At 44.2% G+C, this 22,892-nt stretch overlaps 1 protein-coding gene across 5 annotated transcripts in view; it reads left to right on the top strand.

Annotated features, from left to right (window-relative positions):
- The window catches only part of CUX1 (cut like homeobox 1), a 271,503-nt gene that overhangs the window by 122,610 nt on the left and 126,001 nt on the right, over window positions 1–22,892 (top strand). For all 5 annotated transcript variants that reach the window (XM_083875168.1, XM_083875167.1, XM_083875166.1 and 2 more), the window contains exons 5-8: window positions 11,192–11,329; window positions 14,677–14,800; window positions 16,729–16,805; window positions 17,501–17,567. In XM_083875168.1, coding sequence (XP_083731294.1) covers window positions 11,192–11,329; window positions 14,677–14,800; window positions 16,729–16,805; window positions 17,501–17,567 — 406 coding nt within the window. The remainder of the gene's footprint in view (window positions 1–11,191; window positions 11,330–14,676; window positions 14,801–16,728; window positions 16,806–17,500; window positions 17,568–22,892) is intronic.

The following is a 22,892-nucleotide window of genomic DNA, read 5'->3' as shown; positions in this document are numbered from 1 at the left end:
TAGAGTGTTCTTTCTGCAGTGGATTGCTGCAGTTACAGCCCAGTGCCATGATGGATTTGCTCAGTATTTTGTCTCAGTATTGCTCCTGTGTAGGCAAAGAAGAAACAATTCTGCCTTTAAACACAAACTGTGCTCTCTGGATGTGGCACAATTAAACCCAGTTGGGTTCAGTCCATGGAATAGGAAAAAACAGTTTTTTAGCGTGTGCATGTTTGAGAGTGAAGGAAGGTTAATGCAAACTGTTTGCTCTGGGTTTGGAGGGGCTGTGCTGCCTTCCAGGGCCGAGCCAGAAATGGGTTTTGTTTCTCCTTAATGGGAATTTTCTCATCAGGAAACAAAACAACTCTCGGGGTGTAAGAGGGGACGTGTGTGTGGTTTTATTGGAGACTCTTCCCAGGTCTGTGCTGTGATCAGATTTGGTGCTGTGTAATGTGTGTGATGTGGGTTTTAGCTCAGAGGATCTGCTATTGAAGGGAAATACAACAAAAAACAGAGAAGGTAAAAATAAGATGGTTTTTTCTAATGTGCCCTGTCAAAACAATCAAAAGCAATAACAGTGAAAGATGGCTGAAGTGGAAATTTTATCTTTCCCTTGCTCTTTGCCATCATAAATTGCACACCCAGCCGTGGGGGCTGTGTCTCACAAAGGGGTTTGCAGGGGGAGCAGGCTCCTTCCTAAGGAGTTTTCCACACACCTACATGTAGTATTTTAGTCTACACACAACCCCAGTTCAGCCTTGCAAATTCCAACTGCCCTGCATAGGCTGTTCTTTTCCTAAAGAATGCTTTAGCTGAGAAAACACAAAGTTCTTTTCAAATAAATGAGCAGTAAAGCACTAAATAAGTGTGAGGGAATTACTTCTAAAGGCAGAAATGAAAATTATTTGCAGTGCTTGCAAATAATCAGCCATTTATCAGCCTTTGCCTTTTGATTATTTACAACTCACAGCCCTCTCCAGACTTGCACTGCTGTTTGGGCTACGAGAAAATTCCATTTAAAGTGTATCTGATCAATGTCCTGAGGTTAAAGGTGATACAAGAGAAAAACAGGTTTGATTTTGGATTTGGTTGGGGGTTTTTCCCCCCAGAAAAATTATCTGCTGCTTATGTTGGAGGTGATAAATGTGTATGAAGTTGTTGTGTTTATGTACATCCTGTGACTTGTTTGGATTTTTTGGGAAAGTGTAGTGTTAAGCAGAAAGGTTAATGCCAGCCCTGGTAAGAAAGTCTGTATAATAAAGACTTTTACAGACCCAAATGACTCATGGTGTGCTAAAATTTCAACCTAAGTGCCCCCAGCCTTTTCTGCCTGTAGGGAGAGCTGGGTGAATGTAAATTTAGGGGACAGTAAAGAGAGGTGAGGGAAACGAGCTTCAGTCCGAGGGACTGTGTTTAAGCACGTCCCAAAGGAGAACACCAAAAAGAGTTTGAAAAAGTTAATACTTGGAGTGCTCTTGGCTGAGATAATGGTTAATTGGTTGGCAAAACTGTCGAAAGAGCAAGATCAGGTCATAGTAAACTCTGAGTTTGTGGTACATCGAGGCTGAGCAGCACAGACCATTTTTGAGAAATGTTTGGTATCATTGCAGTGCAAAAAATTTTAGGCAGTTCCTCCTCATTTGTTAATAATACATGTCAAAACTGTCACCCCTTTCCCAATAAAATATGTTGGAATAAAACAAAGGACAGACCCATAAAATGAACACATTTACGGTTTTGCTGCCCCAGACTGTACAAGGGAAATGAATATTCATAAAAGGCACATTCATGTGCCTTTTCTCAACATTAGAGGGAAAAGAAAACAATATTACAGTGAGCACTCTCAGGGGGAAAGGAAGCAAAATGAACTTGCTGACAGACACAGAAGTGGCACAGACACCCCTCAAACGCAGCAGTCGGGTGTCTTTTCTAAACACACTTGAAAATCTGATAAAATTAAGCAGAAAATTGAGCATAGTTAATACTTGAAAGAGTGAAAAGCTGTAAACCCCTGTGGCTGCAGGCAGTGATTTAGCTGGTGAGTGGATCCCATCTGAAGCCAAAATCCTTGATGCGTCACCTGCGCATTTAGAACAGGCAAAAAAAAGGCGCTGCACAAACAGGAAAATCTGGGAGCAAAGTCTGTACTGTAAAAAAATTATGGGCTGTAGAAATTTAGTGATTCTGCAAATCTAAAAAGAGTGGGAGTGAGAGGGACAGTTTAAAGTCCCAGCTGCAGAGGGGAGATTGGAGCAGAGTTCTCAGAGAGGCAGAGCTGCCGCCTTTCGTTTTCCAGAATATCCTGAGTCGCCCGGGATGCTGCTCCAGCCTTGGCAGTCCAGTGCTGAGAAATGTACAAGTAGCTCACAATCACTTCAGCCTCCTTCCCCATGGGGCTGGAATTCCGAGCTCAGCACAGTGTGCAGTTTGGGATGTGTGGCTGTGTGCTGGGTCACTGTGTGTTGGTAGGGCAGCACTGGCAGTATCACACACCTATTTTCAGAAAAGCACAAAGTCCTGGCCAGTTCCCATCTTTAGAACTCATTCATTTTATCCTTCTGTTTTGAAACCCGTGTCAAAATAACTGAAAATAGTTCTGTTACCTGGAATATGTGGCTTGAAGTTGGGCTTGTCTGATCACAGACTTTTTTTCTCTAGCTTTTCCCGTTGAATTAATAATCGGATAAATTCCTTTGTAAAAGCCGGAATAAATATTCAGGGGAAGAAATATCCCTAAAGCATTCACTTTAAAAAATTTATTGTGTGGTTGTCAAGCCCTATTTTACTTGGTAGGCTGGAGGCACGGAAGGAAGAGGTGAGGTGCAGATAAGGGGAAGGATGCAGGGAACAGGAGCAGGAAGAATGTGCTGCAGAAGGAGATATCCCAGCAGATACCCCTGCGGGACGGGGCTGGGTTCACCTGCAGCCCCTCGGAAGATGTTGCTGCAGGGACAGGTTTAGAGCAGCCCCAAGGCCCGAGACTGGAGCAAAAGGCAGAACGTGCTGAGGAGGAGGAATATTGGACATTCCCTTTCTCGGTTGCAGGAATGTGAACTGGAATTAGAATAAACCCCAGCTTTCGGAGGGTTTAGTGCTAAGTCTGTTCAGAAGCTTTTAGCAGAAAGAAGGGATGAATATAGCTGAAATGCTTTCAAACATAGTGGAAGGCTCTTTTTTCTTCTATAATCTCGAAGTAAGAGAAGTGAAACTTGAAGTACAAGTGTTTTTTCTGTAACTGGCCTTTGCACTGAGCTCGCTGTGTGAGCAGAAATTCCGGTGTCCTGGGCCATTACTAGAACACTAACAACCAAATTGGAGCCTTTTCACTTGCAGCGGCTTCTCTTGTAACTCATTAGGTTCTTTTTCAGCTGACATAGCGCCATCAAATACTGCCCTGCCTATTATGCAAACCCCACGTTTAATATTAAAAACTTTTCTGAGGATTTACTTTGGTTACTCGTTTGAAAACAGAGGGAACTGCAGTGAAGTTCGTGAGGGAGTCGATCATTTACTTCGCCTTGCATGATTCTTGTTTGATTCTTGGATAGTGATGCATCTCAGCGCGGGGGCATCTTTCATTCCCGAGCTGGCAGATAAATAAAGAATATTTTAAAATAATAGCCCACCAGCTGTAAGGACCACACTGTGGGAGGGATCCGGACTGTGGTGACATAGCCCGTACCTGTTTGATTTAACCCCACAAGCTTTGGAGAACTTGTGCGGTGATTAATGGGGAGGGAAGGCGCCGCTCTGCTGCCGCTCCCCGGCCCCTCCAGGGGGGTCCCATCACTCTGCCTTTGAGGTCGGCACAATTTGGGATTCGGCTTTTTTCTTTCTGGTGAGGAAAATGAGAGTCCCTCACCCTCTTGTGGGCACTTTGAATTCCCCGGTAGAGGCTGCACAGAAGGCTCTGACAGCCGCAGGGTGAGGAGAATGCTGTTAAAAAGTGGGGGGAAAAAAATAAAATAAAAGGAAGACACAGATCCCAGTCCTGTGGGATGGGGGAGTAAGAAAATATGTATAATTGTTGATTGAAGGAAGAACCTTTTCATGGCTTCTATGAAGTGAGGGGTTGGAGAGATGATGAGCTTTGTTTCAGATGGAATTACGGCTATAACTCTTCTGTCCCTGGGCTACCAGAGCCATAGGGGAACGGGAGCAAAGCCATCATTTATTCCACGAAATCTTTGTCTCAGTCTCTCTAGGCTATTTCAATTTACCCCTGAAATTTCTGGGGAATAATTAATGAATTAATTAAGTATGCTGTGAGGTGTTTGAATATTCAAAAGCTACAATGTAATTATTATTTTTTCTAAAACACATTTCCAGGTTATTTTCAGTCTCCCACAAAAGCAGTCACCGCATCAGAAGCTCTGATGGAGCTTCTCCCTGTCCCTAACCCAGGGATCATTCCCAGGCGAGGAACACTCCCTGCAAAGAGCAACTTTGCATTTAGAAAGGGCAAAAAAACTTCCTTTACTTCATCACCAAAGCATTGTGACAGTGGGGCCAAACTCCTGGCTCTTTGAAAAAGTTAAATCACGTTAATAAAGCTGTGTTTTAGGAGGATTATTATTTTCTTCCCCCCTGTGTCCCTTATCGTTTGGTGTGGGTGTTTCTGGTGAGCGATCAGGGCTCGGGCAGCAGAAATTCAGTCGCGTTTGAAAGAGACGCGTTGCCTTCCTCGAATTATTTTTAGATCCCAACCTTAGGAAACACATTTCCAGTGATATAAATTATTAATTGCCCCTGTAGTTCTGGCACTGTTTCATAACTTGCTTTCTTATCGTTTCCAGTGTTACAGGCCTGTAAATGAAGAGGGAGGAGGGGGGGGTATTAAAAGGCAAGTCCTTTGTTTTGGAAGAGGCTCTTTGGGAGCTCCATGTTATGATACCAAAGGAATAGATTCAAAGGAAAAGAGAAGAGGTTTAATTTAGGTATTACAGGAAGGAATTGTTCCCTGGGAGGGTGGGGAGGGCCTGGCACAGGGTGCCCAGAGAAGCCGTGGCTGCCCCTGGATCCCTGGAAGTGTCCCAGGCCAGGTTGGACAGGGATTGGAACATGGGGCAGTGGAAGGTGTCCCTGCCCATGGCAGGGAGTGAACGAGATGAGCTTTAAGGTCCCTTCCAACCCAAATCATTCCACGACTCTGTGATTTCCATGAGCGTATTTCGTGAATAAGCCGAGAGCACACCTCGGGCAGGGCAGAGCAGAGCTCTGGGCTCTCGCCAAGCCCCCGGCCCATCCGTGGGGGTCTCACCGCACGGACAGACCCCGTTTGTGGGGATTTCACAGCTCCTCGGGAGCCCCGGCACCGCCCGATCCGCCCGCGCTGCGATCCAGGCCGGGCTTTGCCGCTCTCCCCGCCGGGGCTGGCCGGGGGCTCCTGCGGGGGCCGGATGGTCCGGACAGGCCCTGTGGGCTCCGGACAGCCCCTGTGGGGTCCGGATGGTCATTCTGGGGCCCGGACAGCCCCTCTTGGGTCCGGATGGTCATTCTGGGGCCCGGACAGCCCCTCTGGGGTCCGGATGGTCATTCTGGGGTCCGGACAGGCCCTGTGGGCTCCGGATGGTCATTCTGGGGTCCGGACAGGCCCTGTGGGCTCCGGATGGTCATTCTGGGGTCCGGACAGGCCCTGTGGGCTCCGGATGGGCACTGCGGGCTCCGGACAGGCCCTCTGGGGTCCGGATGGTCATTCTGGGGTCCGGACAGGCCCTGTGGGCTCCGGATGGTCATTCTGGGGTCCGGACAGGCCCTGTGGGCTCCGGATGGTCATTCTGGGGTCTGGACAGGCCCTGTAGGATCCGGATGGGCACTGCGGGGTCCGGACAGGCCTTGTGGGGTCCGGATGGTCACTCCGGGATCCGGATGGTCACTGCGGGCTCCGGACAGCCCCTGTGGGGTCCGGATGGTCACTGCGGGCTCCGGACAGCCTCTTTGGGGTCCGGATGGTCATTCCGAGGCTCCGGACAGCACCTCCGGGGGTCCTTCAGTCACTCCGGGAATCGGGGCAGCCCCTTTGGGGGTCTGAACAGCACCTCCGGGGGTCCCTGCGCTCCCTCGGGGCTCCAGGCAGCACCTCCGGGGTCCGGACAGCCCCTCTGGGGGTCCCCGCGTTCCCCCCGGGCTCCAGGCCGTTCCCCGCGGGGCTGTCGGAGCCCGACCCTCGGGGCTGCTCCCCCGAGCAGCGCTCCGCAGCCCTGGGGTTAAATATCTGTATTTATATAAATATATATATGGGGAGAGAGGGTGATTTGGCCCCGCGCGCTGCAAATTGTACATTTAAACAATGACAGGGTTTTTCCGCTCGGTTTGGCAAACCCCTCTCGGTGCTGTCGGGGGTCCTCGGCCCTCACGGCAGCCACAGCCGCGGCCGAAGGGTTAAAGATAAACTTTAAACATTCCCCGTCCCGCAGGAGCTCCTTTTCCACCAGCCGAGGTGGGCTTTTCCCCCCTCTCCTTAAATAACGAGGGTGGTCCCAGCATACTCTATATCGAGACAGCTTTTCATCAGTTGCTCATCAGCATGCTAATTGCTGTATGACTAATTATGCCCTGAATTCCAGTTGATTTTCTTAATGAGACAGCTGGGTTAATTATGTAATCGTATGATTACATTAGCCCAGAGTGCCCTGGCGAAAAGGAAGGCGGGCGGGAGCGGGATGTCACCGGGCGAGGGGCACAGGGACAGCCTGGTCACTCTGGCCGGAGCGATGGGCAGGACAGCCCTGCTGCAGAGCCCGCTGTCACCACAGCCCTGGGACTGGGGACACCGAGAGCTGGGCCTGCTTTTCCAGCTCACAGGATGAGGGAAGAATGGGGGCTCGGCAACTAAACTCGCTCGGAAATTCAGTTATCGGTGGCCCTGGTGTGTCTCGGGGACTGGGGTTGTGATGGGCTGAGCGAGGAGGGGTGAGGGTTGGATTGTAGAGTCGTAGAATGTCCTGAGCTCCAAAGGGGCCCACGAGGATCATCAGTCCAGCATAGCCCCAACAATCCCACCCAAATGCTCCGGGAGCTCTGGCAGCCCGGGGAGCACCCATGACCATTCCCTGGGGAGCCTGGGCAGTGCCCAGCACCTTCTGGAGGAAGAAACTTCTCTTGATACCCAACCTAAACCTCCCCTGACACAGCTCCAGCCATTCTCTCCTGCTCTCCCTGGTCACAGAGAGCAGAGATCAGAGCTGCAGCTCCACTGAGTCTCCCTTCAGTCTCCTCCAGCTGAACAAACCAAGTGCCCCCAGCTGCTCCTTGCACGGCCCCTCCGGACCCGTCACCATCTGCATGTCCCTCCTTTGGACACTCTCTAACAGCTTTAAATCCTTCTTACATTGTGACACCCAAATCTGCACTCATGGTAGTGATGCAGCCTCATGTAATGTGTAGTTCAGGCAAAATCGATATTTGTGTTTCATTTATAATTGTTTGTGAAGTCAGTACTTAACACACCTAAACAGCACAACAACAACAACAACAACAACAACAACAACAACAACAACAACAACAGGGTTCCCTTGCCCTGCTGTTGAAAAAATATTCATTGTCAGGACGTGTGTGTGGTGTGAGAACAGCCTGAGAGCCGCGGCTGTGTCGCACCAGCTCGTTCGATGTGAAGCATTAACCGCTATAAAAATCACTTTGCATTTGTAACATTAATCGTTTTCTCATCTGTGTCCACTGAGACGTGTCCATCCTCCTCCTCTGTGAGGGGACAGTGAGGTGTGTCCCAGCAGGGAGCAGGGGATGTGCCCAGAGCTGTGCAGCCCCTGCAGAGGCAGAGGCAGGATCGCGCTCTGCAGGGCTGGAAACCCGGCGGTTTGTGTTTGTGTTTGTGCTGGGGGAGCGCGGAGGAAACGTCCCCAGGGATCAGATCCAGATGTGATGGGGCTGCCCGTGGGCACAGGATGCTGGGGGCTTCTCTGTGGGTATATGGCGTGCAACAAGTGGATTAGGAAAAACGAGCAGAATAAGGAAGCAAGAAAAAAAAAAAACCTTAAAAAAAATGCACTAAATCTAGTGTAAAAATAGACATCTCAATCTACTCTTGGGCAGTAATGATCTTGCAAAATGTTTCTTCAAGTTCTGGATGATTGGATCTCTTTTAGTAATTTTCTCTTTTTTTTAATTTATCCCGTGCCTAGCAGGGATTCTGGAATTTCACAGAAGAAAACTCAAAGCAATGTGTGATGAGGTTTCCATATTTCAGTGTTCAGGGAGATGATTTTTCTCTTTTACAGACCACAGAAAGGGCATTTCCTTTGCTGCCTCTCTCCATAAGCCAGGGCCAGTTGATTTTTTTTGAGTCCTGTATGCCTGTTGTATGTGTAATGAATCGAAAGTTTTGGTCCATTGCTTGTTTAAAAATTCAGTGACCTCCTGTTAAATGACATGAAACATACTTTGCAAACCTAGTTAATATAAAAAGGTATGCTTTTCCATGCATGCATGTGTTGGGAAAGGGAGAGTATTTTTATTTATTTTTAATCTGCTCCACTCAGGTAGGAAAAAAGCCATTGTGAGTGTAAGGTTTATACTTGTTTCAGGTTGATTTGTGTTTATAAATACTTCAGAAATAACAGGTTTTTAGGTTTTTCAAGCTAAAAGACCATGTTGCAGCTTGCCATGAGAAATTATTTTTCTCTCTGCCCGAAATGTCCTGGTTGGTCATTTTATTGTCAAATAACGATTAGTTTTCTTTAATGCAGTTTATAAAAATTAGGTTTAAGAGATGCTTCACCCGTGGGGTTTTTCAACATGTCCTCCAGCAGTATTTGGTGGCTGCAGGCCATTAGTCCTTCGAATAGGCTCTAGTGAAGTTTGAAGTTTAATGCACAGAGACTTTTTTTTTTTACATTTTGTTTGTTCTGCTACTGGTTTGCTACTTGAACATTAACCTTTAATAGAGCTAAATTAAATATACATGTCCTGATGAATAATTATGAGATTGCAAGCATTTTCATTTTGTACATGAAGCTTCTCAGGGATTGCAAATTTGACTAAAGGTTTTGTCATTATTCACTTCATAATGCCCATGTTATTTTTGTCTTTTAATTCTTCCCTGATTTCAATATAAAAAGCCCTGTGTATTAGGAGCAAAATACCTCTTGTGCTGTCCCAGCTTTTCACAACAGGCATGTTAAAATGAGGGTGGGGAGAAGTGAACCCACAATTTTGTCAAGTTCAGTTTCTTTCATCGTGGCACTTTATTTCATAGAAATACCCACAGCTGAAGCTTGAGATCCCGGGCTGGATGGGATTCGTAGTTCCTGTGACAATTTCAGACGTGGCCAGAGCGAGACAATCCAGCTTTTCTTTGTGCTCAGCAGATGAATGTCCCGGGCTGGCTCTTTGGGGGATGCTGAGCTGCAGGAGTGTGACAAAACTCTGCTCCTTGCACAGGAAGGTCAGGGACCTCCATGGGAGCAGGGGAATGTTGTGACAGCCCACACCGTAATAGGACCATCCATAAATACTGCAGAGCCTGCAGCTCGTGCTACTGCTGCCACTTCAGCTCTCTAATTCCTTACCTGTACCCCCCTGTCTCTGCCACAATAACATTTTAAGTTTGATTTATTATAAATATTTTAATACAGATAATAATAACGAAAAGTATTTGGCCTAAAAAGCATAAATGAAAAAGCTGTGTAGTCATAAACTATGTATGTACAGAGAACAGATGACAAGCAACCTAGATTTTGTATTATGAACAGGGTAATGCCATAAGCTGTTGAAGAACCCGAGTAACAAAATGCAGCAGGCTGCTACTTAGAATGTCTCTGAGCTCAACATAACCCAGTGCTATTCTTTTATAAACTATGCAACAACGCTGGCATATTGAAAAACACACAGGCTCATGCTTAATGTGTTAACAGAGGTACAATAGACTTATTATGTGTTTCCAGAGACTGGAACTGAGGGTGGTCTGAAAAATTAATGACTGTGGTGGTTGAAAATTAAGTGAACTCCCTAATATATACTGTTGTTGATCCACTGAGTTTGGTGTTTAGCATTCCTCAACAGGAGACTAAATCTTTGCAGCCATTTCACAAGAGATGCTGGCGCCCATAGCAGAAATATATTCAATAATCTTTTATAAGTCCATCACACTCCAGAGTTTTCCCATCCTGACTTGGAAGAAGTCCCGAATAAATCACACATGCAGATGTCAGGTGTGTGCTGAGAACCCTCTTTACCAGGAGGGGATGAACATCAGCGAATTAACACTGTGAGGACATTTGATTAATAGTGTAAGAAAAAGAGAGAGCCGAACCCAAGGTTCATGGAATTGATTACATCCACACAAAGTTTCTGTTTACTATTGATCTGTCAATTAGAAAAAGTACCACTTGGATCTCCATGGTCACAGAACCTGTTTGAGCTCTGCTGTGCATAAGGGCACAGTTTGCTTCAGAAATTCACTCCTGCACAAGCAGAGGCCTGAGAGGGACAGTAGCTGTCAGTGAGCTGTGCAGTTTGATTGCTTTTCACCCAAAAAGTCTCATTTTGCAATAAAAAATGTGAAGCTTAAAACTCTCCCATGCCTTTGTATCACAACTCTCTGCACCCAGGAACACTCCTGGGGATTAGTGCCAGGGTGAAAAAGCCATGTCCAAATTTCATGGAATCACAGAATGGTTTGGGTTAGAAGGGACCTTAAAGCTGATCCCATTCCAACCCCTGCCATGGGCAGGGACACCTTCCACTGTCCCAGGGTGCTCCAAGCCCTGTTCTGCCTGGCCTTGGACACTGCCAGGGATCCAGGGGCAGCTGCAAGCAGGGTAAACTGTGGTGGGACCTCACCATCCTCACAGCTAAGAATTTTTTTCCCAATATCCCATCTCTCCTTGCCCTCTGGCAGTGGGAAGCCATTTCCCCTTGTCCTGTCACTCCAGGTCCTTGTCCCAAGTCCCTCTCCAGCTCTCTTGGAGCCCCTTTTAGGCACTGGAAGGGGCTCTAAGGTCTCCCCAGAGCTTTTTCTTCTCCTGGCTGAACACCCCCAGCCCCTCTCAGCCTGGCTCTGTATTTAAAGGGAACATAGAATGAAACATTTCTGGTTTTTTTGAAGCTTGCAGGATATATAACATGAGGAATGTCCAGGTCTGATAGCTCAAAGAAGCTGGTTCCAAAATAGAGAAAAAGGACACTTGTGCTCTGAACTGCTGGGGTCACAGAAGAGTTCCTGATACATTTTATTTTACTGTTTCTTTTTCAGATCCGGTTCCAGCCTTGGATTTAGGACAGCAGCTTCAGCTGAAGGTTCAACGCATGCACGACATTGAAACAGAAAACCAGAAACTTAGGGAGACTCTGGAGGAATACAATAAAGAATTCGCCGAGGTGAAAAATCAGGGTAAGGTTGCAACTGTATTATCAGCTTTTAATGCAGACTGAAATTTGAAGACAGAGGTTGAATTCAGTTTTATTTCTTACATAGGTGGAGGTGACAGCAGCATTGAAATTCAGTAGAGAAAGTGCAATAGTCTATTAGAGCCACTTCTGTATTTGTGTGTGGAGATGGGCTTTGGGCAGATTCTTTGGATTTCTTAAAAGGTTCATTTACTGTAGCACCAAGTCAGAGGATGGAGTTGTTATTCTGCATATTTGGTGGTGGCCTTCAGCACTGAAAATTACACCTGACTGACGTTATTTGTGACATTTCATGAGAGGCAGTGCTGGTACTGACATCAAGCTGAACGTGGGTGTTGGTACTTGCAGGATGTGCAGCTTGCACAGACAGACAAAAATTCAGGATTTTGTACCCACATACAACTCTGTACAAAATGGAACTTTTCCTGTACTGTCGTTCCTTATCTAAATGTACTACTGGAATACATTCAGCATTTGCACTTTATTTTTACTCTAGAGACCATCCACAGAGCAATGTAAATACAAGCTATTACTGTTAAATTATTTAAGTTTTAATGAGACTAAAGTACATGAAAATACACGAAAATCTCAATGAGATTTAAAGCTTGTTAGCTTTAAGACTCCTTAAGTTTCCTTGTGATTCAGTTTCCTGCACCAGGAAAAAAAATTTTCTCAGCCATACACTTAGTTGCCCATCCATGGGACTTTTCATTTCCATCTTTAATGCCCAGTTCTGGATGGTGGAAATGTAAATTGTCTTGGCATTTGGAAAACTGGAGATTTTATTTTATTTTTTATACTGTGGAACTGTTGCACCCAAGTAACATTTGAAAGCTGAGTTAGCAACTAATTTGATTTTGTTAAATCTCATTTTTTTGCTGAGGGAAGATCTACATAGTTGCATAGTTTGAAATATATTTTGTTTTAACCTAGAGGGTGTGACCCCTGGAGAGGACAGGTATCAGCATGCCAGGATTTGGGCTGGACTGCAGGAGATGTCATGTTGGAGCTGTACTGCTCTAAGCAAGACTGTATTTTTTGGTGGAAATGTACAATCATTGCAGTTCACTGTGCAGAGTTTTCCTGAGGCTGTGCATCCAATACATCCAAGCATGACATGGGGGTTCATCCCACAAAGTGGAAAAGCTCTTGACTTGTAGAGATTTTTGCTACAACCACTCAGAACTGACATTTTTGATTTTCCCTGGTGTGCTGGAATTTCCTTTCCATTTCCCCACTGTAGCCTTTGTGTTGTTTTTCACTCCAGTGCAGTGGTTTCACTCTCAGTTTCAAACAGGGATTAATAAGCCATCCAGGGAAAAGGCTGTTGTTAGCTGAGGGTGCTTTGATCAGTTAATCTCTTTGTTTGGAGGGCTGCTATGAGCTCTACGGTGCCTGTAAGAACTTCTTCCAAAACTGGTATAAATGGCAGTGCCTGACAAGCTGTAGCTGACCTGAGCACTGAAGGAGGCACTCAGTGCTTCAAGCAATGTAGAGGATTCAGCTGTACATGTCCAGCACATCTATTGTTAGGTGCTTGAAGGTAAAATCAGATTTTATTACAATTTTATTACATTTTCCTCCCATATTTGTGCAGTTCTGTTTTCGTAGTTCTGTTTTCTTTTCAAATTAGACATTGAAACTTAGTCAAGGTGGAGTTACATGCATTTCCATTAGATAATTTTGCTCTCTGCTTCTCCATATACCAGAATATTTTTTGCAGATTTCTATCTGAAAACACCTGGATCAGAGGTGTGCCCAGAAGGGAGTGCAGCCCCCTTTGCCCACAGGAGCAGCATCCTTTGTGAAGGGAGCATCCTTCGCTTATTCAGGAAGAGATCAGGATTTGATGACTTCCCAGATCTCAGGGAAGAATTTCCCTTTGCTTAAGAAAAAAAGTAGTGACGTGTCCTTTTCACGGCCTGTTACTCAGTAATGAGCCTCAGCTGATTTCTGCACAGCCAGCAAAATCCTGCTCCTTCAGGCAGAGGCAGCTGCTTTGCTGGCAAGCTTTTTTACAACTCTTTCCCTCTTTTTTGTGGTCACAGTGGCCCAAGCTGCCTTTGGTAGTGCCCGGACAGCAGATCATGTCACCAGCTACCTCCTGTCTGCTTCACAGCTCCCTGCTCAACTCTCAACATCAGGAATTTGGAAGGATTATGTGTGGGTTTGTGTGATATTATTGAGGGTTTCCCCCCCACCCCAAGCCCATACGGTTTATTTTTCATCTTAGGGTTTGTCTTCCTAGGATGTTTCTGCAGAATATGAAACTTTTCACATCAAAAAGTTTTTATTTTTTTCCTCAAGCATTATTAATGGTATCTGTTAGTGAGCTGATGTCTTTAAGCCCCCCTGCATCCCAGTGTGAGCACTCTGAACTGTGTTGCTGCTGGGAGTCTTCTGGCAGTCCAAAGCTTTTTCCAGATTCCATTATTGGTACAGAGCATACTCTGGTGGCTATCCTGATTTTCCTCTCCTGAGCCCTGTAAGGATTCAGTCCTTCCCTTTGGGTGAGATCACGGGCTTTCACATAGGAACAGATCAGGGCACGTAAGGAGATGCTGAGCTGTGGCTCTGCAGGTTTCTGCATCTGCTCTCATCCTCTGCTGGGCATGGGGAAATGCAGGAGGGCTCCTTGATCCAAGGGAAGGGTTCTGCAAATTCCCTGGAAGGCTGCAAGTGCCTCAGAAAGTGCAAACAGTCAGTGTTTGTGTGTAAACCCTGGGGTGGATGATGAGGCAGAGACAGCGACTGGGACATGCAGAGCTGCAGTGCCTGCTGTTAATGCAGCAGTTGGATGTTGGGTTTCTCTTCAGCTAGGAAGCAGAACAGAGCTGTATCCCAGATCTGTGTTCAATTAGTGTGAGATTGCATCTGTGCATGAACCATGGTGGAGCTGCCTCTCAGTGCGTGAGCACAGTCAGGTGAATTAAGTGTCCTGTGTGTAAATGCATACTTAAACCTACACTGGGACTTTATTAATCTTCCCTCAGCACTGAGCTAATTTTAGGCTAGTCAATAAAGTGATATTATATTTTACAATTGATTTTTTTCCTTCTTTTCTTAAAAAAAAAAAAATTGTGTTAGAGGAACCTTCTTCACTCTGCTTTCCAGCAAACTCCATTGATCCTTCTCAACCTAAACACTTAAAGTTCAATTTAACATTTAGGGAGTAAAAGGTCTCCAAAGGGACTCATATCCATTGATTTTGTGTCAGAGTTGAAGAGCTAAAGTTTAAAACACACTGAGCCTACAGGGTAAAGCAAGCCTTGTGTTGTGGAACCACGTGGAGCTGTGTAAACTCATTCCTCCCCTATTGTTTTCCTGCAGAGGTTACAATAAAAGCACTTAAGGAGAAAATCCGAGAATATGAACAGACCCTGAAGAACCAAGCGGAGAATATAGCCCTCGAAAAGGAACAAAAGTTACAAAATGATTTTGCAGAGAAGGAGAGGTGAGTGAGTGTGTGTGTGTCTGGGTGCTGGGGAGGAGGAGCGAGGGATTTTTCTGTTTAATCTTCCCAGCCAGGGATGGTGGCTGGAGACAGTTCATCCATTGAGTGATTCTGGCGATTTATGCTTTTGACACGGGATCATTTGATACTCAGCTTAGCCCAGGAAAACAATCGGGAGAGTGTGGAAGTGAAACAAGGACAGATTGTATCTTCTCCCTGCTCTGGTGGGGAGGGGTGTCGTGTTCAGGAGGGTGCAAACCTGCTCTCATTCCTCCCTGGCTGCACTGTCCTCTGTGACACCAATCTGTCTCCATTAGCCAGGGCAATTCCTGGTGTGTCCCAGGCTCTGGGCTGGGGCAGATCAACCACTGCACCCACAGCCTGGGCCAGGGGTGCACCGCCCTGTTCCCCTGGGAGTGGCTGAGAGACACAGGATGTCTTCCTGAATTATCCTGGCAAGGTTTGCATCTTCCTACATGCCAGAATTACAAAGGGTTTTCATTATTTACTATGGATATTTTTTTTAAAAAAAATTTTGATGAATTTCTGATCTTTTGCTAATGAGCAGGAAGCGTTTGAATCTTTAGGTTGGTGGGCAAATAAATCAGGCAGGAGAAAACCAAGGGGCTAAAGAGGGAGTTCTGTCAGGCTGCATTCCCTGCCTTGAGAATTTATTTCTCCCATGGAGCAATAACACTGAAGCTATAATATGCTCAACACAACGTGGAAAACCTTCAGTTCACGTGAGCTTTTTAGTTAGAGGGTTGGTTGTTTAAATTCAGGGCTGAGTGGGGGAGAACCAGTGAATGCAAAGCTTTTTTTGTTTTTTGATTCATCAATACCTGTGGGTTGCTTTTTTGATAAGCAGCTTGTAAGCAGTGCTTTTAACAACTGCAATTTCAATGTGCTTAAAAATAAAACAAAATGGCAGGTCGTGGAATGCAAATAAAAGTGTGTGAGAGAGGTTTTGAGGTCTCAAAGTATATGGTTCAGTATGAAGGGAACTGACGCAGGATTCTGGCTATAAATAGTTATTAACCTGGTCAGCAGTGTTGGGGAAGGAATTTGTGCACCCTATGGAGTGCAGGCAGGATGCTGGTAGTTTCATAAGCCATTTCACAATTCTGAGATCTGCAGAATATCCTAAAAGCAGTGTTGTAAAAAGCACGGCTCCTGGGAGATGTTGGAGCAGCTTCTTTCAGAGATGAGTTTTATAACTCCTGCAGCCTGGCCCTCAGCAAGGAGTGCAGTGGCTGCGTGACCAGATGATGTAAAAATGAGTTTAACTGACACAAACAAGAAAATGTTGCCTATGGATGTCAGAAATGTGAGCATATTGAAGTTTTGTTCGTGTTCTGTAGAAAATACCACTGCGAGATTTGTTTTGAAATATGTGTGTTTTCTTAAAGAGTAGCTAATAATATTGCTGCATTTGGCACCCATTACAGCTCTGATGAAACAGCTGCTGCATCTATTCACTCTATCAGTTATGGCAACAAATTCCTTCATTATGACACTAAAATGGAAATGTATCATTCTTCTTGTACTAACTTTGTACAACAGAGGGTGCTTGGTGACAATTTTCTCAATGTGTGTGACATTTCCAAAACAAATTATGCTCAAGAAAACCTTCCACTGAAGTTGTCATTTATATAGCAGTCAACTCTTTATAATGTTCACAGCTTATGTTATGAGGTGGCTACACTGTTAAAATTTTAATCAGTGGGACCACAAAGCAGGAGCAGCATCTCGCAACGTGACAGTGTTCATGGGTCCCATGGAAGCACCTCAGAGCCTGTGTGGTGTTGGCAGTTGTCTCATTCCAGTTGAGACATTTATTCCCTCCATCCCCCAAATCTGCAAGGCACAAATGAGTTGTTTGACGTGGTCACGAGCTCTGCTCTCACCTCTCCCTCTCCCCTTCACAGAAAATTGCAGGAGACCCAGATGTCGACAGCCTCGAAGCTGGAGGAAGCCGAACACAAAGTTCAAGCTTTGCAAACAGGTTTGGTTTGGCTTTTTGTGACCTTTTCCAGGTGGTCAGGGATGGTTGGGTGTGTCGGGACTGGGTGTGAAGCAGCTCTTGGCGTGCAGGGAGGTCCAGCAGAGCTCAGATGTGCTTTGTGAATCAGAGCAAACGCTGCTGTTGCAGCTGTCGTTGGCAAATAAAGGCACCATGGAGCACACACAGAATCAGATCATTACAGCAGGCCATGGAACTTATCCTGTTCTGCTTCCACACATTTCCAAACTGTGATAAATATCTGTGTGAACCCTGTTTCTTGCCTGTTGCTATGACTTGCCATTAATTTTCATCTCTGCATACTTTGAAATTCCAGGTCTGGACACATTTGGTTTTGTTTACTATGGGAACAGAAGAAATTTTATTCCCTGAACTATTGCAATAAGTATTTCAAAGAAATAAGCAGTTTAGCCAGCTTAATAAGAAACTAATAATGTCTAGCTTGGTTAAGCAAAAAGTGGAAACTTTTGCAATGTAACAGAAATACTGTAAGAAATTGTGAAAAAGTCAAAACTCTGTGGTTTTTTCTGAGCCATAATGGTTGGCCTAGGTAGAAAGATAAAGGTTAGGAGGTGTACAGGTTTATTTTTTTTTTTTTTATCAGGACATGTACAGCCTTATTTATGACTGAATACTGCTGTTTCAGTACTGTAATGCATCATTTTTATGCCTTTTAGCCTTGGAAAAAACCAGGACAGAACTATTTGATCTGAAAACAAAATACGATGAAGAAACTACTGCAAAGTAAGATTTCCCTGTTTTCTTTCTATGTCTTCCTTCAGGGTATCACTGATTTTTTTTTGTTTTGCATCTGTCTGTTGGAAAGAGATGAGATGAGGGAGGCTCAGGCATCCAAGTTTTTTGAAAACATGGTCATAATTTGGCCTCCTATGGAGAGATTATTAGTTTTTATATTTTCTTCCCCCCAACAAGACACATCTCCTGGCACACACGCTGCTGCATTCCTGGTTTCATTCTCAGCTCCTTCATCTGTGTATCTCTTAGCCTGTATTCCTCTTGTATTTTGTCTAGAAATAGGGCAGTTTCAGAAATAAAGTATTCATTGTGATCTTCCCATCTTGGTGAAAGCAAAGCTTCACTTAGTGAAGGATTTCTGTTTGACTCTTAGGCACCCTGGTTTTTTCTGCTTTTGGGGTTCTGCCAGGTTCACCCCTAATTACAGAGAGCAACATTTTGGGCAGATTTTCCTTGTTTTCAAGTGGAACATGAAGGTAGTCTTAAAAAATATATATTCTTGTCTGGTTAATAGCTACTGTTTCCAATTATCCTCTGGTTTTATTAACCATCAGGGCAGGGAACAACAAAAGAGACAGACTGCTGCTGCTTTCCTTTGAACTCTTCATATTTAAGGAAAGTTAATAATGAGAAGGAATTCTCATGGTCAGTGGGATTAAGCACAAAGAGTCATTTCAGTGTCTGGAAATGGGATAGAAATGAAGGAGCCATTTCAGATGGTTGGGACACTCAGGGGAAGGGCTGGGACTCAATGTCACTTCCCTGTGCCCACTGCCCAGGGTTGAAAACCAGTCAAACTGGCACCAATTTTAAATTTCTTACCCCGTGGTTCTGTGCCTGTCGAGGATCTGATTCCCCACTGAGGGTGTGGGGAACCCAACTGGAGCTCACAAAGTTCAGCCCATGGTAGTTTGAACAATCAGCACATGGAGTTTAAACACCTTTTATGTCCTTCAGGATAATATTTCAGGTGAATTTTGGTCTGGCTCTGGAAGTCCAGTTTCCTTTTAGTTCCATGTAGGATGAGTTCCATGCAAGGGGATCAAAAGTATTTTTGTTCCCTCATTGATTCATCCCTCTCTAAGGGATGTAAACAGATGGTTCAGATGGAGCTTTAAATTCCTGCAGATTGACTTTGTTTCTTCCTGCACATAACTGATATTGTTGCTGTTATTTAATCTTGCAGTCACTTCTGAGAGAACAGGCAGAGATCAGTGGTTGTAGGCACTGAACCTAATAACCCCTCACCCTTTTTAATGTGTTTGTTTGCAGAGTGCTTCATTTTTTAATAGTGTTTCCCTAAGTGCTGTAATTTATCTTACACTGAGCAAAATCTGTTCCCTACAATATTTGTTTGCATTTCTAATCTCACTCTTTCGGGGAGATTCACACAGAAATATTTCTCTTTTATATGATCTTGAGAATGACTCTCACCTAATTTATATAGAATTACATAAAATTAGTAGCATCTGCAGTAACAAGAAGTTTATTGTGTTCTGTAGCAGAATGATCATGGAGACTGGCTCTGGAATATAGTGGCCATGGAGCTGAATCCTGAAGCAGACATTAAATTTGTACTTTATCTCCCAGACTAATGTACTGTGAAAACAAACTCGTAGGTCCTAATAACAGCAGAAATATTTTATCATTGTTTTGGATATTTGTGACAGGAATGGTTCTTGCATAACAGCAGTCTGTCTGTAGCGTTTGCAGCCCAAATTTTGCAATATGGAAATCTAGAAGAACATGAAAAGGGAACTGAATGTAGACAGTGAAATTGAGTCATCTGTTTTAATTGTAAAAGCTGGGAGAAAGGCTGAAAAAACACCAATAAAAAGGGTGAAAGACAGTTTGATTCTTTCCTTAAAAGAAGCCCTCTTTTGATCTAAGTCTGAAAAGCTACTTGTATTGCCAATTTTAATTTTATGTTTTAAAAACATGTGATTTTTATCTTAGGCCAGAATTGTTAGTTTTACAGATGCTTATTTGATGCAGATGAATTGGAGTGCCTTCGGGAAAAAAACAGATAATTGTCAATTTTTTAAAGCTAACAGTGCTTTTAAGATTTTCAGTCTCAGAATAAAGCTGTCTTTCAACTACTTGAAACTTTGAAAATCTTTCAAACAAGGCAAAAAAAAATAAAAAAAACAAACCCAAGAAGCAAAAGAAATAGAGAGTGAGAAGTCTTCATTATCAGCATTAAGGAGTCTGGATTTTATCCTGGAGACTGATTGTGGTGATCTGAAAAGTTGGGAATCATTATGTCAACTTGTTTGCTTTATCTTTCCACAATGTCCCGTTCAAAGTACTCTGCGTGCAAAGGGAGGGACAGAGGCACAGCCAGGCACCTTCAGATGAGATCAGTGGCTGGAATTAAAATTTCCAGTCCAATTCTGTCCTCCCCAGGTCCAAAATTCCCAGCAGGTGGGTGTGTGCTGCCCCTGCCCCTTCCCTGAGCCCCAGCACAGCCCCGGGCTGGGCACTGAAGGTGTTAATGACAAAAAGAAGTTTATTATGTGCAGTCATTGCAGTCTGTCAGCTGGAATATCAGAAGCTGCCTTTGACAAGATGGCAGGAGCAAAGTTTTCCATGTGTAGGCTTGAAGTAAAATGTAATTAGCCTTTATGTGCAGAACAAGGATCCATTGATGAATACAGCTGGTCTTTGTTTTCTTCTGTCATTGAGTGTGGGAGGTAAAAGTGTTCTTCTTCATGTTTATTAATACAAGATTCCTTAGACAAATGGCAAGCACAGTTTAATATTTTTTGGAACACAGAGGGGCTTGCCAAAACAGTTGTTGTGTAAGAGGATTTCAAGGTTTTCAGATTATAATCATCTCTGGGTTAAATAAATGAATGATTACTCTGCCTTTTTCAATTAAAGAGGCACATCCTCTCTCGAGGCCTGACACTGATTTTGTTTGCTGTCCCACACGTTCCTATCAGCAAACCTGGATTTAACCAACACTAATGAGTTTGATCTGGAGATTCTATCACACTTGGAACTGAAAAGCAAACTCAGACCTGAGTTTCAGCAAAATTAAAAGAATATTGGGGTTGTTTGGTTTGTTTTTTTGTTTTTTTTTTTTTTCCTAGTGCAACAGACTTTTTCTTTCTTAGTAAAAAAAAAGAAACGTTCTGATTCTGTATACATTTCCTCAGTTTTCCAGGGACAAACTGTTCTCTCTAACAGTGCTCTTTCACTTCTGCTTTGCTGCAGAATCCAGGCAAGTGCTTGGGATGGATTCCCAGCTGAGTTCCCAGTCGGAGTGGTTGGATTCCAGTTTTAGATCAATTCCAGAGCCACCTCTTTGCTCCGACCCCTGCTCTCCCCCAACCTAAATGAATTCTAATTGGAAAAGGACCTTGGGTTGCAGCACATACAGTAGGCTTGTTACACTACTGTTAACATGTGGGTTGAGGCTCCCTGCCTTTGATAAAAGAAAATATCAAATTTCACTGAAATGCTCCATTTTCACCAGCCAGCTCTAAGTAGTCTTGTGAGGATTTTGGGTACTGCCCACTCCCTCCCCCCTCCAATTCTGCAATAAAAAGCCTTCATAAACAACACAAACCAGAAAATGTTTAGGTTAAAGTTGTCAGTCAGAGCAGCTCTGCCACCACCCAGTTTTGTTACCAGTGGATTTTCTGTAAGATCCAGACTTTTTGTCCTTCTAAAAGTAGCCCAGGAATGCAAGGGAGAAGGAGCTTTTCATATTTACTGAAGCAGTCATCCAAACACAGCTACTTTCAATAACTTAGAGAGAAACACTTTGCCTCCAGTATATGGGCTGAGAATTGTTATCCTTCCATAGATCAGGCTGATTATTGGGGTTTTTGGCAGCACAGCTAAGCGTGACCCAGGAGGACAATGGGAACAGGTTTGTGGGTTTTGGCTCTTTGGGGTAAACAATGCTCTTCTTCCACATCATCAAACAGACCAGTCCTTCAGGCATCAGTGTAGAATAAAGTTGTACAAATGTGCTTTTCTGCATGGAGGGAGGGTAGGATCAGGCTTGGGGAGAGGGGAATAGAAGTGTTGGACAATTCCTGAAGAGGTATTTCTGCCTGGAGTTACATGGTGGAATTGAAGTATTCATGTGAAAATTTCTGTTAATCTCAGCTAACTTGGACTTCAGGTGAATAATTCCCAATATATAGTAGGAATTCAATTATTTACTTTAATTTTTTTTAAACAAAACTTTCTTGGTTAAGTACTGGCTGGTGCCAATGTATCACTTCTCAAATATTTGTAGTCTTCCATTTTGATGGTGCTGAGGGTCAAACTGAATAAAAAATAAAGTTGTGCTCCCTCCAGCATCACATAATTACTGTGATAAATGGTCCCAAATGCTGCTTTCCCCCATTGAGCCTGAAATACTTGTAGTTAGGGTGGTGGTGTTGGACATGACATGAAATAGCCTCTGAGGTCTTAAACTTTCCTATTTCCTGTTCCTTTGATGAGTCATTAACTTCTAATGCTCAGCTTTGGAATTATTGCTGCATTTAAAGTGATTTCCCTAAAAACAGGAGATGGAGAACTTCATAGGCCATATCTCCTTTCAGAGTTTTTCCCCTCAGTTTCCTGGTCCTGCTGCCACCAGTGAAACCCCAGGATTGGTGGCAATGAGAGGGTGAAAAACCAAGGAAGATGTTACAGAAAACTGTTTTTTTAAAAAGAAAAAAAAAAGTGACGAAAAATTGGATCTTACAGAAAGCTCTGTCTGCATTTAACATTTGAGGTTCAAAGTTTTAACTGTGCCTTATGCAAAACTCACCAGGCTGAAAGTCACTATTATAACATTAATATTTTGCTTAAAAACCTACAAGTGAAGATGAATGGAAATACTTTGGAGATCTGCTTTTTTTTTTTTGACCTAAAGCTTTGGTGTGAAGGGGGTCTTCAGAGCCCACGTGCAAACCAGCTCTTTTTTGTCACATTTTGGGTTCAGCCTGCAGTCACACCAGAAAAGCTGCAAAGTTGTATGGGAAGAGAATTCAGTGTTCCTGTGAAACACTTGGCTCTGTGAAATCCTCAGTGCTTGTTTGAAGCACTGGCTTTACTTTTGAAGAGGGAAACTGAGGCACAGGGAGTGTGGCTAATGCTCAAAGGCAACAGTCTAGCCTTGACTGGAGCCTGGAAATATGCAGACATGCAAATGAGAGACCACAAGCTGACAAAAAGGTTATTTATTTTCATTTTTCTTTTCTAAGGGTGCTTTTCTGAGAACTCCATCTAAATGGAGCCATTGGAGTCAGTAGGAGTCTGTGCTGTAGCTGGGCTCTGTTGCCTCTTTTGTTAGACTTGTAATGC

This window comes from Zosterops lateralis (assembly GCF_965231275.1).
Source record: "Zosterops lateralis genome assembly, chromosome: 19".
Lineage (NCBI taxonomy): Eukaryota > Metazoa > Chordata > Aves > Passeriformes > Zosteropidae > Zosterops > Zosterops lateralis.
This window is presented reverse-complemented; position numbering and strand designations above follow the sequence as displayed.